Source organism: Pinus tabuliformis, chromosome Q (genome assembly GCF_031772625.1).
Source record: "Pinus tabuliformis cultivar Carrire ecotype Pingquan chromosome Q, CPIR1, whole genome shotgun sequence".
In the NCBI taxonomy this organism is placed as follows: Eukaryota; Viridiplantae; Streptophyta; class Pinopsida; order Pinales; family Pinaceae; genus Pinus; species Pinus tabuliformis.
The window spans coordinates 1,350,025,885-1,350,040,948 of NC_142296.1; the positions used below are offsets into that span (position 1 = coordinate 1,350,025,885).

Here is a 15,064-nt window from a genome sequence, read left to right on the forward strand (position 1 = left end):
CTATTGGTGTTGTAAATAGATTGAACATTAAGGGAGGGTATTAGAATAATACTATTTAGTGTTTAATGCTCATTCTTATTAGCTGTTGCTATTTTTATCATTTTTAGCAGTTTCTTAGATGAAACTGGTTGTTTCTATTTCCTAATAGAAACTTGATGTTTCTATTACTATAAATATCTCTGTATTACTTATTGAGCTACATTCTGCTCATGTAATTCAATTCAATTCATTCATTGATTAAAATAAACACAATGAACCACATCACTAGCATACAACCATCATCTACTCAAGAGATTAAATCAATATCATCAGCTGAAACAGGGTGTCTCAAGGCTACCCTGCCTTCACCCACCAACTACTCAACAATTTCACATCAAGCAGGGAACACTTTCTTTTATACAAAGGGACTTATATTACAACATCCCAACATCCCTAGAGATTTAGACACAGGGAGTCTCAATTCAGATATGTAGAGAGATATATAGTTAATGTTAAGGAGGTTTTATCAATTGAGTCACCTCTGAAGTAATAAGAGTACACTCTCCAATACACTCTCCAACAGCTTCTTAGTGGAACTTCCACCTGTGTTCTCAGCCCAACCCCATGGAACTACCACCAGGCGTTATCAGCTCACTAGCCTTGGGTGCCTCCACGTCTCAGAAGTTGTCAATCAACATAGTATCCAGCGGATTTATCAGCCCTATAAGGCACAACCATTGCTTACTGATTATCAACCAGCAAGCCTTTACTGGAAACACTAAGAGGGGGTCAGTGTTTCACATCAGTTAGTCAATTTTAACTTCAGAGAGCATTAATTATCATTAGCATTAGATCAAAACATAAATTAGCAACACCATTCAACAAAGCACAACATCCAAGATAGTACACGAGATTTTTAGGTGGAAACCCTTCCAGGAGAAAAACCACCGAATACTTCTTAATATAGGTTGTACTTGTTATGAATAAAAATATTAATAAAATAAATAATATTAATATAATAATTAATTAAGTAATTATTAAAAAAGGTTATTAATTATGAAAAGGTAAATAGTCAAAAGACATGACTATTCATCCTTCATGGCCAGTCACTACCTATATAGGCAAACCACCACAAAGGTATTGTACACCATTCAGATTTTATCAATAATACAAAATTAATTACTTCACATACAAATACAAACCTACACACAATTACATTCTTGTGCACTGGTTTCCTCTTCTATAGTGGTATCAGAGCCATCGATTACCTGATTGCAACCACATTGTTCTGGTGTTGTTCATTCTTGTTTTTGCCGCTCGTGTTCCATCAATATTCAACCCACAATCGACATTGTCCACTGTGCTTGATCCCAGTCTACAACCACTGTGTCGTTTTGTTTCCCGACAGTCATATTTTTCCGTTGGCCTTGTGTTGTTTTCTCTCCCTCGACGGTTGCCTCTTGTGTGCCCCAGCGTTGTACGACTCGTGCTCTACTGCCATCGATACCTTGTTGATCACCCTTGCCCTTCTTTCGTCCAACCTTGTTCAACCCTCCCACGTGTTCGGTGTTGTGCCCTGTTTCCGCTACATTGAATCCCAACAATGTAACCACTGTTCGCTATTTGACTCCTTTGTATCCTTAACATCGCCTTTTGACTCGACTGACGTGACTACCTAGCCCATACTCCGCTCCACTCAGTCATATCACGCTCCCGATCCACCGATTGCTTCATTATGTTCCTTGTCAAGAGCTACGACTTTCAACACTCAACGTATCGGGTAGGTTAGCCAACGCGGTAATAGTTATATAATATTTGGAGTATATAATATTTATTATGATATAACTTGTTAAATTAATTATTATAATAAGTTATATTAAAGTACGACAACGCCACAATAAAGTACGAAGATGCCTCAATAATCTCTAAAAGAAGCATGAAGAATTAGGAGAGGGTAAAAATAAGCTACTTGCAACTCAAGAAGGAATGGCCAACGATGTTAAAAAAATAAATAACATTGAGAGAATGTTGCTAGGCATATAGGCCTAGTTAATGGGAGGATTTAACCCAGTTTTTAATCCCTTAATTACTCAAGAACCAACACAAAGTCCTAATACTCCAGAAGGCGAAGATTTTCTAAATCATGAAATTCCGCAAATACACTTCCAAGGAAGTCAATACTATACAAAATTTCCAGAAAAAAACTACCAACGAATTAAAAGAGAATTACCTAAGTACGATGGTAAAGATAATAGAGGCGCTATTGTGTGGGTTAATAAAATGGAGGCCATTTTTGAGTCAAACCCACCAATAGTTGAGCGAGAGAAGATCACGACTACATCCAACAACTTAGAAGCTGAAGCATATGATTGGTTCCTATGGTGGTCCAACAAATGTGAAGCTCGTTCATTCCTTTGGAAAAATTTTGTGGATGCGCTACTAAAAAGGTTTCATGGCGAAGAAGAAGATGATATTTACAAAAAATTTGTTCATCTCAAGAAAAAAGGCTTTGTAAGCGAATACACCCAGGAATGGGAAGTATTAGTTGTAAGACAAAGAGGATTTTCTGATGAAGAACTGCTAAAGCTGTATAGATGTGGATTTAATATATCTGAGCAAAAATTGAAGTTGTACAAGCCAAAAACTATTGAAGAAGCCAGACATGCAATAGTAATTATTGAGCAAAAACATAAGTTCAGAATGTCATCATTCAAGGAAGATGAAGGCCAACAACAATACTCACGAAAAAAAGAAACAAACAAATGTAGGTATTGTGGAGACAAATGGAATTCAGGACACAGATGCCTTAACAAGAAGTTAAATACTTATGAAGTCGGGAGGAATCAGACACTTCAAGTAATGAGTAAGAAAAAAAAATCGTCACAAATGTGGAGAAAACTGGAGACTAGGACATAAATGTGAAGCCGCATCTTTACGCTACTATAAACTAGTAGATGGGAAGCAAGTTGAAGTACAAGAACGTGATGAAGAAAAGGTTGTCACACACAATGAAGATTCAAATTCTAAGCAACCATCACTAGCTACAATTTCATGTGAATGGAAAAACCATGATGAAAATAACAACTCTCCAAAAGATCAAGAACAACAAGCAGCTAAAAAATACATTCGACCACATCGTCGAAAGAAGAGAAATCAGTCTCCAAGTCGCATTAAGCTTACTACACCACCAACAAACATGATGAAGAGATTATGCCCTTAAACCCTAGAGCTTCAAGGACTCATAAGAGGCATAAATGGCAATATACTTGTAGATTCTAGTAGTACTCACAATTGTATAAACATTGATCTTGCTAAACAACTTGATCTTTGTATATGCCCAATCAAGGACCTGACCATGTATGTCGCTATTGGGCAAAAGCTCAAAGAAATAGTGGAATGCCATAAGGTTTCAATCCAAGTACAAGACATAGAGCTATAAACAGATCTATTTGCCCTACCACTCAAGGAAATGGATGTAGTTCTAAGTGCAGAATGGTTAATACAACTAGGAAGCTATACTACAAACCTTGAAGAACAATTCATGGAGTTTAACTGGCAAGGATGACATTATAAATTATATGGTGTTAACACTCCCAACTTCAAGGAAGGTACAAATACTCGTGAGGACTGCACTAGTCAACGTAAAGATGCCACTCCATAGCAACATGTTCAACTAGAGGAAACCCTTCTGGTTATGCTTTGAGGACAAAGCATCTCTAAAGGGGGTGGCAATGTTATGAATAAAATATTCATAAAACAAATAATATTAAAATAATAATTAATTAAGTAATTATTAAAAAAGGTTATTAACTATGAAGAGGTAAATAGTCAAAAGACATGACTATTCATCCTTCATGGCCAGTGACTACTTATATAGGCAAACCACCACAAAGGTATTGTACACCATTCAGATCTTATCATAATACAAAATTACTTACTTCACATACAAATACAAACCTACACACAATTACATTCTTGTGCACTGGTTTTCTCTTCTACATAGGTCTTTAAATATTACATCAATAGGAAGCTCGAACTTCTAATATTCTCCAGCTACAACTGGAAGGAGGCTCCAAACCCCTGATTTATCAACTCCAACTAAAAGGACGCTCCAATGCCCTAGTTTACCAGCGCCAACTTGAAGGACGCTCCAATCCCTTGGTTTACCAACTCACACTAGAAAGTCGCTCCAATGCCCTGGCTTTATCAACTCTGACTGAAAGCCTACTTCAACACCCTACACAGGATCCAACCTGCCCTAACACCACCCTGTCGCCCTGTAATATTCTCAAGCTCCAACCTGAAGGAGACTCCGCTCTTTGCCTTGCACCACTTTGCCACCCTACTCAACAAGCCACCACTTGCCCTGAAGACTCCAACCTTTAATTCACCATAGTGGACCATGTTTCACAATTTTCAAACTGGATCAACCTGTGCTCAATATCAAATATCAAAATAAATTGTTGTTTTTGTTGGTCTACAATATTGTCACAAGGTCATCAACTTTCTCTGCTCAAACCCTAGCAGCATAAGTAACATTGTCAAGTCCATTGCCACAACATTTTTGTTCAATTCATATACACTATCAACCCTAGCTCATCAAATCAGCAACATCATCATACATACATATCCTTGTTATAGTAGCAACAACAAACACTTGGCCATGACAACAACAGTATACATTGGCCTTACCAATACACTTATCATCACAACATACCAAACCGTACAATACTCCTCACTGACAAAACCCTAGCAACATCTTAACAATACATTGATCAACAATAACATCAAACCCTATAGCAGCATACACTTTTACAGATTATAATGATCAAATTTTCCCGATAGCATCAAGCCCTAGCATATTTGATATACCATTTCATTTGACGAACTCAAGCACCAAGATCACAGACCAGTAGTATACACTCATTCTTAATGCTACTCAACTGCGCATTACACAAATAAACCCTAGCAGCAACAAAATACATTGTTTGGTCAGTAGCGCTATAAACCCTGGACAACCAACCATGATGCAAACCTTAGCATACATTAATAATTAATTCTCTGTAGACACTCTAGAATATATATCAAACCCTAGCAACAATTTATAGGCATACACTCAGCGATCACATCAGTTCCTTTCTCAAATTTTGTTCTACAATATACACACATTGTCATCAGTAGCAGCCCACAATCATCCACTCCCATCATCTTAGCCAATTACACACCTCTGTCGTGTTGAAAAATGTGTAACTAGGTTTGGTCTTCATAATTATGAAATGCATTCTTGTAAATTATAAAATGAAAAGAAATTATTATTATTGGAGCATGGGCTTCATGCTCAAGTTCTTTTATTTTATAGGTCAAGCACCCATTGAGTGCTTCTAGGGTTTTCCCTAGGTCTAAGAGTCATTGTCATATATTGAAGATCGCAATGGGCACATTGTATCTTGTAAAGAAAAAATATTTTTGTATTTAAAGTGTCGAAATGCCCTCCAAGATCAAGTCGGCCTAGAAGCTGTCAAGTTGGCCTAATTGAAGAGCCACATCTACCCCTTTAAGAGGCCTATATAAAGAGAGGAACTTGTCCTCCAAAGGATCACTCACTCATCTCTCATTCTATGCGAAGAAGAGGTCGAAGAAGAGGACGAAGAAGACCACGAAGGAAGTTGAAGTGTTTGGGCTAGTTTTCTCTCCCACATGAAAGACGAAGCTAGGGTCATCTCTAGTTCAATCTTCCACGTGGTGTACCTGAGCATGTCTTCCTTGTACTGATTCCTTTATCTTGCTGATGAAGATGAAGCCTCTCTTTGTCTTTAATGACTGATGAGGTAAGGCATTTAAGCTCTCAACGTGGGCCAAACTCAGATTGATCTGCTGTTACAAGTATCAGTCCTTAATGCTGGCCTCTGAATACCTCAGAGGTGCTTTGCCATAAGCTGCCCTGTTCTGCCTTAAAACCATAGATCCAGGAGCAACCCTCGGAGGACAGGATCCAGGTCATCTCTAGCCATAGCCACAGAGCAGTCATCTTTAGCCATAGCCAGAGCGGTCTTCTTGCGCAGCTTAGGTCGAGGGTGAAGAAGGCCTCCTGAGCCACCAGTGAGATACCTTCCTTGTCCTTCTCTCAGGCAGCTCTGTGAAAGACTTAACATAGATCATGCATATGATCTTGTCAATTCTTAAGTGGAGGTTTACCTCTAGTATTATTTCGTCTCTATTTCTGTTTCAAGACAAACCCACTTTTCAAGTGGTGTTTGCCAATCAAATAATATCATTCAAAGATGAAAGAGAACTACCTCTACAAAATAAAAGATGGCACTTCCTGCAACCCCAGGGAATCCTCTCAGAGTTAGCCTTGTCCCACTAGGAGAAAAACAGCCCTGTAGATTAAAGGTGAACCATGTATTAGGGCAGCCCAACTTCATGTTGTAGGCTGGCCCTCAGGATGCATATTTATCCTAATGCTTTGTAAATGCATATTCATTCTTGTACTAAATGCAGTTTTCCTTATAATATATATTAAGGTTTTTTTTTTTTATGTCTTACTCATCTTGTTAAATGTTCTTTGCAGGTCACAACCCATCACATGCAGAGTCATCATGAGACAAATAAAATGTCCTAAGGTAATGTTTTGAGTTTGGAATATTTTGTGAATATGAAGGATCATAGTGGGGTCCATACTGGTCACGTGGAGACCAAGTTGGTGTTCCTATGACCAATATTCTTTTATTGCATTGCCTAGACTTGGCAAATGAGGATAGTGTGAATTCCAGCTGGTTTAAAGGGAAGAAACATGCTGCTGGCCAAATATATATCCATTAGTATCTTATTTACTTAAAAGTTAAAACAGTAAACTTCATAAACTCAAAAAAATTGTCTCAAAATACTAACAATGCTTCTACTTATATTCTAACAAGGAAAGATCACCTACAATTTTATATGAAACATGAGTCCATGTAAGAATTTATTAGCATGAGAACATTGTTTACATATAAGAATCCTTCAGTATGCCATTATACTGATCTAACCCAAATAGTTATACCAGTAAAGATGGTTTCTACCAATTAGAAATGGTACAATCTAACCTTCAAGGCGCTCCTTCCAAACTGCACTCTTCAAATTTGCAAGCACATCTTCTTGAAATAACGACCCTATTCTTCCTTCAATCTCTTCCAAGCTCATTTCTCCTGGCTACAATTATTTGTTGGGAAACAGATACAATTATGTATTAACAAAACAGCCACAATCCAGAGGAAATCGCTAAGATAATGTTCAAGAGATGAAAAGAAAAAATCAAGTAAAGAAAGAAAAACACTGACCTCAACATCTTCGACAGCTTCAATGGCAGCAGCAGCCTTGCCATGTTTAGTTTCCTCAGCCTTCTTCGCTGTGCCTTGGCGGATTGACACCATCTTTTTTGCAGTTTGCTGTTAAGTAAGAATCAAGATGCAACCAAGAATGCATAGCCATCAATTACAAGCAATCTACTTGAGAATCCCCAAGAAAATATAAGTACAGGATTTGAAAAAATATGCAAAGTCCATAAAGGCCTATGGTTGCATAATCATACAGTTAAGACGGTTCCATGAAATTTCTGGGTTATATCTTGGGATCTAAACATTTTACAATTGATAAAGAACTCAAATTCCACAGTCAAACATTTCTATGATGGACACATTTTGAAGACTCTAATATTTTCATTAAGGTTAACTAAAAGGAGAGTAATTAAAATGGATGAATGGTTCAGATCACCTTAGACTGTGGCATCAAGTGTTGTTATATTAATGGGCCTATTCAAAGTACTAGTCCAATTTTGTATTTCACTCAGGCTTCACACAAACCTGAAATGCTACTTCTAGCAACTTTATAAAGGTAAAAAGTAGACATCTAAACAAACGAGTGTGATTTTAGATGATGCCCTTTCTAGCTATGCAGCTCAAGAAATATATCTCCAAACCACTAAGAATAAAGAAAACTAGGAATTCAACAAGATGGATGGTAGAAAGGCAATATAAAGAATTATAGAACTCACAGGTGTTTGAGAAATAGGCTTCTTTCCACTGAGCATACTTGCAGCCGACCTTTTAACAATGTCATTCCCATCTCCCTGCATGGACACATCATCATCAATAAGAATACTATGTACAAGGTTTTGCATGATCAAATCAAGGCAGACCTTGAAATACATTGACATCAAGCAATAGAAATCGGTGAGCAGAAGTTGCATATATACACAGAATCACTCCATAGGAAATAGGTGGGAGAAAAAATAAAGCTTTCTGGAAATCTAGGCTGATATCCGAAACCAGAGAGAAATGTAACCATGAAAATCTCAGTTTGATATTTCAGGTCACAGACAGTAAAATAGTTGGAGCAGAAAAAATTAAAGCTAGTCTAAATAAGTTTCTCAATGCACCTTGGAATGAGCATGGCGGTTGGAGGCTCATTACCTTTAAAAGTCAAAGTTTGAAAGATTCAATTTCATGTTATTTCAGGAACAAAGCCAGAACAAATCTAGTCAACAGTGGGAATGGTCTACCCTAGACCCTTCCCTTTAGATCCTAAGACCTATAGGTAAATCTTAAATACTAATTTGGTAGACTATTCTAATGATGTGTTAAGAAGTTTCCTGTGGCAGGGGGACAACCAATTTAAACAGCTCCTTGGGATTTGCAGAGCAGCTATGTGTTAAAGGCAGATAATGAACTGATCATTTAGCTGAATTCGTAAGAACTTAATTCAATTATCCCGAGGATAAGAGATGCCACACTAATTTGCAGGTTTTTAAATGCTCAAGGAATAGAGAAACGAAAACTGAAAAATGGAAATTCAGTTTATTGTGGTCATGTTGAGTGTATGTTGTCATTGATGTCAAAGTCAGGAGGCATGATGCAGAGCATGTTGTCATTGATGTCAACAGTGATGTTTGTGTTGTCATAAACAATATCTAGCTTGATGTCAAGCCTGAATATCTAGATTGGACAGCAACAGGGATAATTTTTGCACACAAATTGAGGAAGAGACAGGCTGTAACCTGGGCTGTACAGTACCTTTATGCAGTACAAATTTCTGAGCAAGTTGGCCACAAAAATCGAGGGCAAATATGGCACATTTATTGAGGAAAGGGCAGCAGAAATCAATGAGATAAGTAGTTGTATTTATGACTGAGTTGTACTGCTACAATTTATTCGTATTTGCCTACTGTTGTTATTTTCTACTGCAAATTACTTAGCACGGTATTTATGCTCATAAAATCAACGTTATAAATTTAAAGTTGCCTGCATTTACTTTGAAGTTTTATTGGAGTTATAAGTCAGTGTATGCTAAGTGCTGGGAAAATTCACTAAGTGAACTATTAGTGATATTGTGTGATTTTCTACACATTACCTTTCAAAGTAAAAGTTTGAAAGATTTAATTTCATGTTATTTCAGAAACAGAGCCTAAACAAATCAAGTCCACAATGGGAATGGTCTACCCTAAACCCCTCCCCTTTGGATTCTAAGACCTATAGGTGTATCCTAAATACTAATTTGGTAGACTATTCTAATGATGTGTTAACTTTGAGAAGCTTCCTGCAGCAGGGGGAGAACCAATTTAAACTGCTCCTTGGGATTTTGCAAAGCAGTTATGTGTTAGAGGCAGATATTGAGCTGATCATTTAGCTGAAATTGTAAGAACTTAATTCAATTATCTTGAGGATAAGAGATGCCACACTAAGCCCCGAGGGTTAGCTCAATCGGTCGAGTCCCTGTTGTTAAGTGCCTCGCCAATTGGGACTTCACAGAGTCAATTCTCCTCGACACCCTTGGGGTTAGACCCTGATAGTCTGGCCGGTGGGATTTGATTCCCTTTGGGGTTGATCTGTCCAGATTTTCCTATGTGAAAAAAAAGAAAAAGAGACGCCACACTAATTTGCAGGTTTCTAAATGATAAAGGAATAGCTATACGAAAACTGAAAAATGGATGTTCAGTTTCTTTTGGTCACATTGAGTGTGTTGGCAGATTGTTGAGTGTGTGTTGTCATTGATGTCAATAGTGTTGTTCATGTTGTCATAAATAATAAATAGCTTCAAGTCAAGCATGAATTGCAGTTTGGATAACCTATCTTTGAAGGCCATTCTTCTCTAGTTCCCTAGTCCAAATTGTAAGTTTCTCATAGGTTTCAGATCTGGTTGATGTTCCAATAAAATTTATGCCCAAATTTAAATATTTTCACAAATCCAATTGTTATGAATAGCAACACACTAAAAACATATGCAGAGGTAAAATAGTAAACCACACACAATAAATGACATAGCTTTTATCTCGGAAAACTCCAATGGGGAAAAACCATCAAACAGATGTTTATTATTTTAGCTCTTCGAGAAATCAGGAAAATAATTACAGCAATAAATGAACCCGGTACAGCTCTTAAATTCTTGAGAAAAATGCCCAAATTTCATCCCACCAACCTCGTATTTGAGATTAACATTTTCCCAGCGCGTAACTGTACAATCGTTTGTACAGCTGTACAGATTGTACGAAATCCAAAGTGTGGTGCAGTTGCTTTGAAATGTGTGCACTGCTAGAAAACTTGACCTCAATTTGATCTGCAATATCTCAGCCTATGCAATTTGATTTTCCTTCTCTTTTCTCCTTTTCAGCCACAAACCCTCATCTGTTCAATTGTATGTTCAATATGTCTCTCTTTCCCCCCAACTTGCTTTTATCTCTTCATGACCCTAACCCTAGATCTCCGAAGAAATTGGTAGTCAAGATTAAATCTTGCCCTCTTGAGATCAACGGTTTTGAATTAATCTTTTGTTTAGGTCACTTAAGTCACTTTTAGTCAATTTATAAAAAAAAGTTGTGAGAAAAGCGTTGGACCACTTCTACATGCTAAGATGCATAGCCTATGCAGAACCACCTGTCTGAGCTAACTCTAACACTCCCTCTTAGCGAGGAAGGTGTTCTGCACCACCCCCAGTGTTAGGATATTCCGACACATAGGAAATAGTTAAGTTCAACTTGGTCTAGTATAGAGTTAGATATAGAGTTAGGTAAAGTGCGTTTCTTTACCGTTGTACATTTTGTAACTTACAATCCGACGGTCACGATATGTAGTGATCCGACAGTTCACTCTCACCTCGGTATTACCGACACTTGATCCGTGGCTTGACACCCGATTGGTCCATGAGTTCTATTTAAAGCGCATGGAGGGTCATTGTTCGGGTAATCCGTGCATGAGAGAAGCTTATGTAAATTTTCATTCTTTGATTAATAAATTGCCTGTAGTACCCACGTTGGGACAGGCCGTGGACTGTTTCCCTCTTTGAGGGTTTTAACCACGTCAAAAATACTGGTGTATTGATTTGAGATCTGGTTGTGAGCAGTGTCCTTTTGGTGTTCTTTCTGAGGAACTTACCCTGTAAATTCCTACATGGTATCAGAGCTATTTGAGGGCCGCGTCCGTTGGTGATCCAAATCTGAAGCCGGTAGAACTGCATGCGGCTGTCGTTTCCTAGATCTGCTGTTTCTGACTGTTTTCGGGCCGAGAGGACTGCTTTTTTGCGTTCGGAGCATCTGTTCCAGTGAGGAATCCCTTTCGTTTCACGCGAAAAGGTTTCCGGTAGCCCTAGCTGCGTCATTTTTCAGATCGGGAGGTATACAGTGTTTTTGCAGTTTACTGTTATTTTCTCTCTGCTTATTTCGGTTTCGGTTTATTTAGCCTTTTTTTTAACCGGATCTATACCTTTCATTTCTGCGTATGCTCTTTGCCCTGCGACTCTGTGCGATCTGGGCAAATCAGAAACAGAAAGGAAGGATTTTTCTCATGCATATGCTCTTTTCCCTGCACCTTAGCGTGATCTCAGAAAATCAGAAACATTGAGAAAAATATTTAGTTTTTCAGCTAAAGCTAACTTTGAGATTTAAAAAAAAAAAAAAATATATCTAGTTTTTTGGCTAAAGCTAATTTCGAGCCGCAAGGTTCGTTTTTCTTTGCATATTCGTGTTGGGTTTTGTGTTTTGTGTTTTGTAGGGAAAAAGAGCTTTCTCAAGGCAAGCACGCAAACCAAGGCCCCCCCCCCTCTCTCTCTCTTTCAAATTTTTTGTATAGATCAATTGGTTCAAAGCTATTTTAAGAGAGTAGAGGTCTTGGGTTCAAGTCTCCATTTTGTGGGGGCGGATTTTTTCATTCCCGCACATTCGCGCACTTTGCCGGCAACTTCAACAATTTTTTTTTTCAAAAAGCCATAACTTCTTCATCCGGAAGCCTTTTTCAGAGCCGTTTTTTTTAAAACCGCCTATTTTTTCGAGATCTATCCATTGGAACACTTACTTTCAGCATCTTCAGCTTCAGTTTTTTTTAAAAAATGGAAAGTCCATGCCAAGTCATTCTTAACAGCACTAACTACTTCCAATGGGTAGCCTACATGGAAGATTTACTTAGAAGTAAAGGTCTCTTCAGAATAGCCACAGACCAAGAGAAGAAACCAAAAGATGAAGACAAGGCTGCAAAATGGGAAAATAGACAAGATCAAGCACGTGGTTTGATAGGGATGTCTATTTCTCCTGATCTTAGATTCCATATTGCAGAACTTGAGACTCCTCATGAAGCATTGGAAAAACTCGCTAAAGTTTTTGGGATTAAAAATGAAATTAGAGCCCATCAACTTGAAAATGAGTTGCTTACTTTGGATCCTAATAATTTTTCTTGCATTGAAGATTTCTTGTCCAAATTCAAGACCCTTAGATATCTCTTGGAAGGTGTTAAAGTTAAGAAAGAAGATGGTAACCTTATTTATTCCATCCTTACTAAGTTGGGACCAGCCTACTCTGTATTTGTTTCCACTTTCCATTCTACAAGGGAAGCTTTCATTTGTCAAGGAAAAGACTACAAGGCCCCTTCCTTTGACTCCTTTTGTGATTCCTTAATAAGAGAACAAGAAAAACTCTTACACCTTGGTCTTCTTAATCTTGGAAACTCTTCCACGAAAGCCTTAGCCGCCCAGCAGCAACCAAATTCAAAGAATCCTAAGAAGTCATATCCTAAAAAGAATGGTCCTCAGCCTCAAAATGAAAGATCATTTCAGCAAAATGATAAGACCAATAAAAACAAATGGAAGAAGAATGATAGACATTGTAACTTTTGTAATCGAGATGGCCACTTAGAATCTAAATGCTTTAAGAAGATGGAAGCCTTGGAAGCCGCAATGAAGAAACATAACATCCATGTGGAGCATACTTCAACTTCAACTTCCGGAATGGCACTTTCTGCATGTCGTTGTCAATCATCTCAGTCTGGTTATGCATTAAATGTATCTTCTTCCTCTCCTTATGAGTGGCTCATTGATTCTGGAGCCTCTTATCACATGGCCAAAAACCAAGCCATGTTTTCTTTTTTAAACGATTGTAACACCAAAAATATATATGTTGGTGATGATAGATCTCTCAATGTTGTAGGGACTGGAACTGTTCATCTAGACAATGGTCAGTGTAATGATGTATTATGTGTTCCAACCTTATCCTGCAACCTTCTATCTGTATATCAGATAACTCATTCAGGTGAAGGTAAAATTGTTGAATTTTCACCTCATGATGTTGTAATCAAGGATCTAAGAGATCCTAAACAGGTTTTAGCTACTGGTATTGCTGATGATTCCACAAGGTTTTATAAGTTTCACAACTTTGGGTCATCAAATCTTCCCTCAGTATTTGTTGCTCATAATGATGAAGTGAGCAAACTTTGGCATGAGCGATTTGGTCACTTAAACTATCGCTCCCTTCAGCATCTATGTAAAGAAAATATGGTGACAGGTCTTCCTATGGTATCTTGCAGAGATGGTGTTTGTTCCGGATGTGTACTCGGAAAACATCATCGGGACAGTTTTGACAAACGTGCCTCTTGGCATGCCTCAGCCCCTTTACAGCTTGTGCACAGTGATTTATGTGGTCCACTTCCTGTTGCTTCATTCTCTGGCTGCAAGTATTTCTTAACTTTCATTGATGATTTCTCCAGACGCACTTGGGTATACTTCTTAAAACTCAAGAGCGAAGTATTTAACACATTTTTGGCCTTCAAAGCCTTTGTTGAAAAACAATCTGGACATCAAATTCTTAAGCTAAGAACTGATAATGGTGGAGAATATGTTAAAAACACATTCATCAACTTTTGCACCGAAAATGGAATTCAAATGCAACATACTGTTCCATACACTCCACAACAAAATGGTGTAGCTGAAAGGAAAAATCGCACCTTAAAGGAAATGGCTAATTGTATGCTGCAATCTAAAGGACTCAGTCTTAGTTTTTGGGCCGAAGCAATTAATTGTGCAAATTATATAATCAATCGCACTCCTACTAAGGTTCTACAGAATATCACTCCAGAAGAAGCTTGGAGTTCCATTAAACCAGATGTAAGTCACTTTCGTGTTTTTGGAAGTGAAGCATGGGCCCATATTCCAGATGAAAAGCATAAAGCTTTAGAACCTAAGAGTGAGAAATGTACTTTTGTTGGATATTCTGAAGATGTAAAAGGTTATAGACTTATTCCATTTAAGTCCAAAAATGTTATCATTAGAAGAGATGTAAAATTTGATGAAAATAAATCGGCCTGCGAGCCTAGTCCGGCGGATGTGCCACCTCTTCCTATCTCTTCTACTTTTGAAAACATTTCTTCTTCAGATGATGAAAGTGAGGATGATAATCCTCCCCCACCTTCTCAGGATCCTCAACTTCCAAGATGGGTCCGTGCTACTCGGGATGCAGCAGGTGATCTTGCCGGTGATCCTACAAATCAGCGACGTACACGTTCTCAGTTTGAAAGAGCCTCTTCTTTACTGGCTCAAGCTCCAGTAAATCATGATCCTGACACTTTTGCAGAAGCTTCAGGCCATCCACATTGGGAAGCAGCTATGAATGAAGAATATCATTCATTGATGACAAATGATACATGGGATCTTGTTCCTCTACCAAAGGGACGCAAACTTGTTAGATGTAAATGGGTTTACAGAACCAAGTATGGACCAGATGGGAAAGTTGATAAACATAAAGCTCGTCTTGTTGCTAAGGGCTTTTCACAGGTTGAAGGCATTGACTACACTG

General features: G+C 38.0%; 1 protein-coding gene across 1 annotated transcript in view; it reads right to left on the reverse strand.

Moving 5' to 3' along the window:
- LOC149224891 (protein MOR1-like) overlaps window positions 1–15,064 on the reverse strand; it is a 251,649-nt gene that overhangs the window by 93,418 nt on the left and 143,167 nt on the right. The window contains exons 16-18 of the mRNA XM_089386325.1: window positions 8,012–8,086; window positions 7,299–7,406; window positions 7,065–7,170 (exon numbers count right to left, since the gene is read on the reverse strand). Coding sequence (XP_089242451.1) covers window positions 7,065–7,170; window positions 7,299–7,406; window positions 8,012–8,086 — 289 coding nt within the window. The remainder of the gene's footprint in view (window positions 1–7,064; window positions 7,171–7,298; window positions 7,407–8,011; window positions 8,087–15,064) is intronic.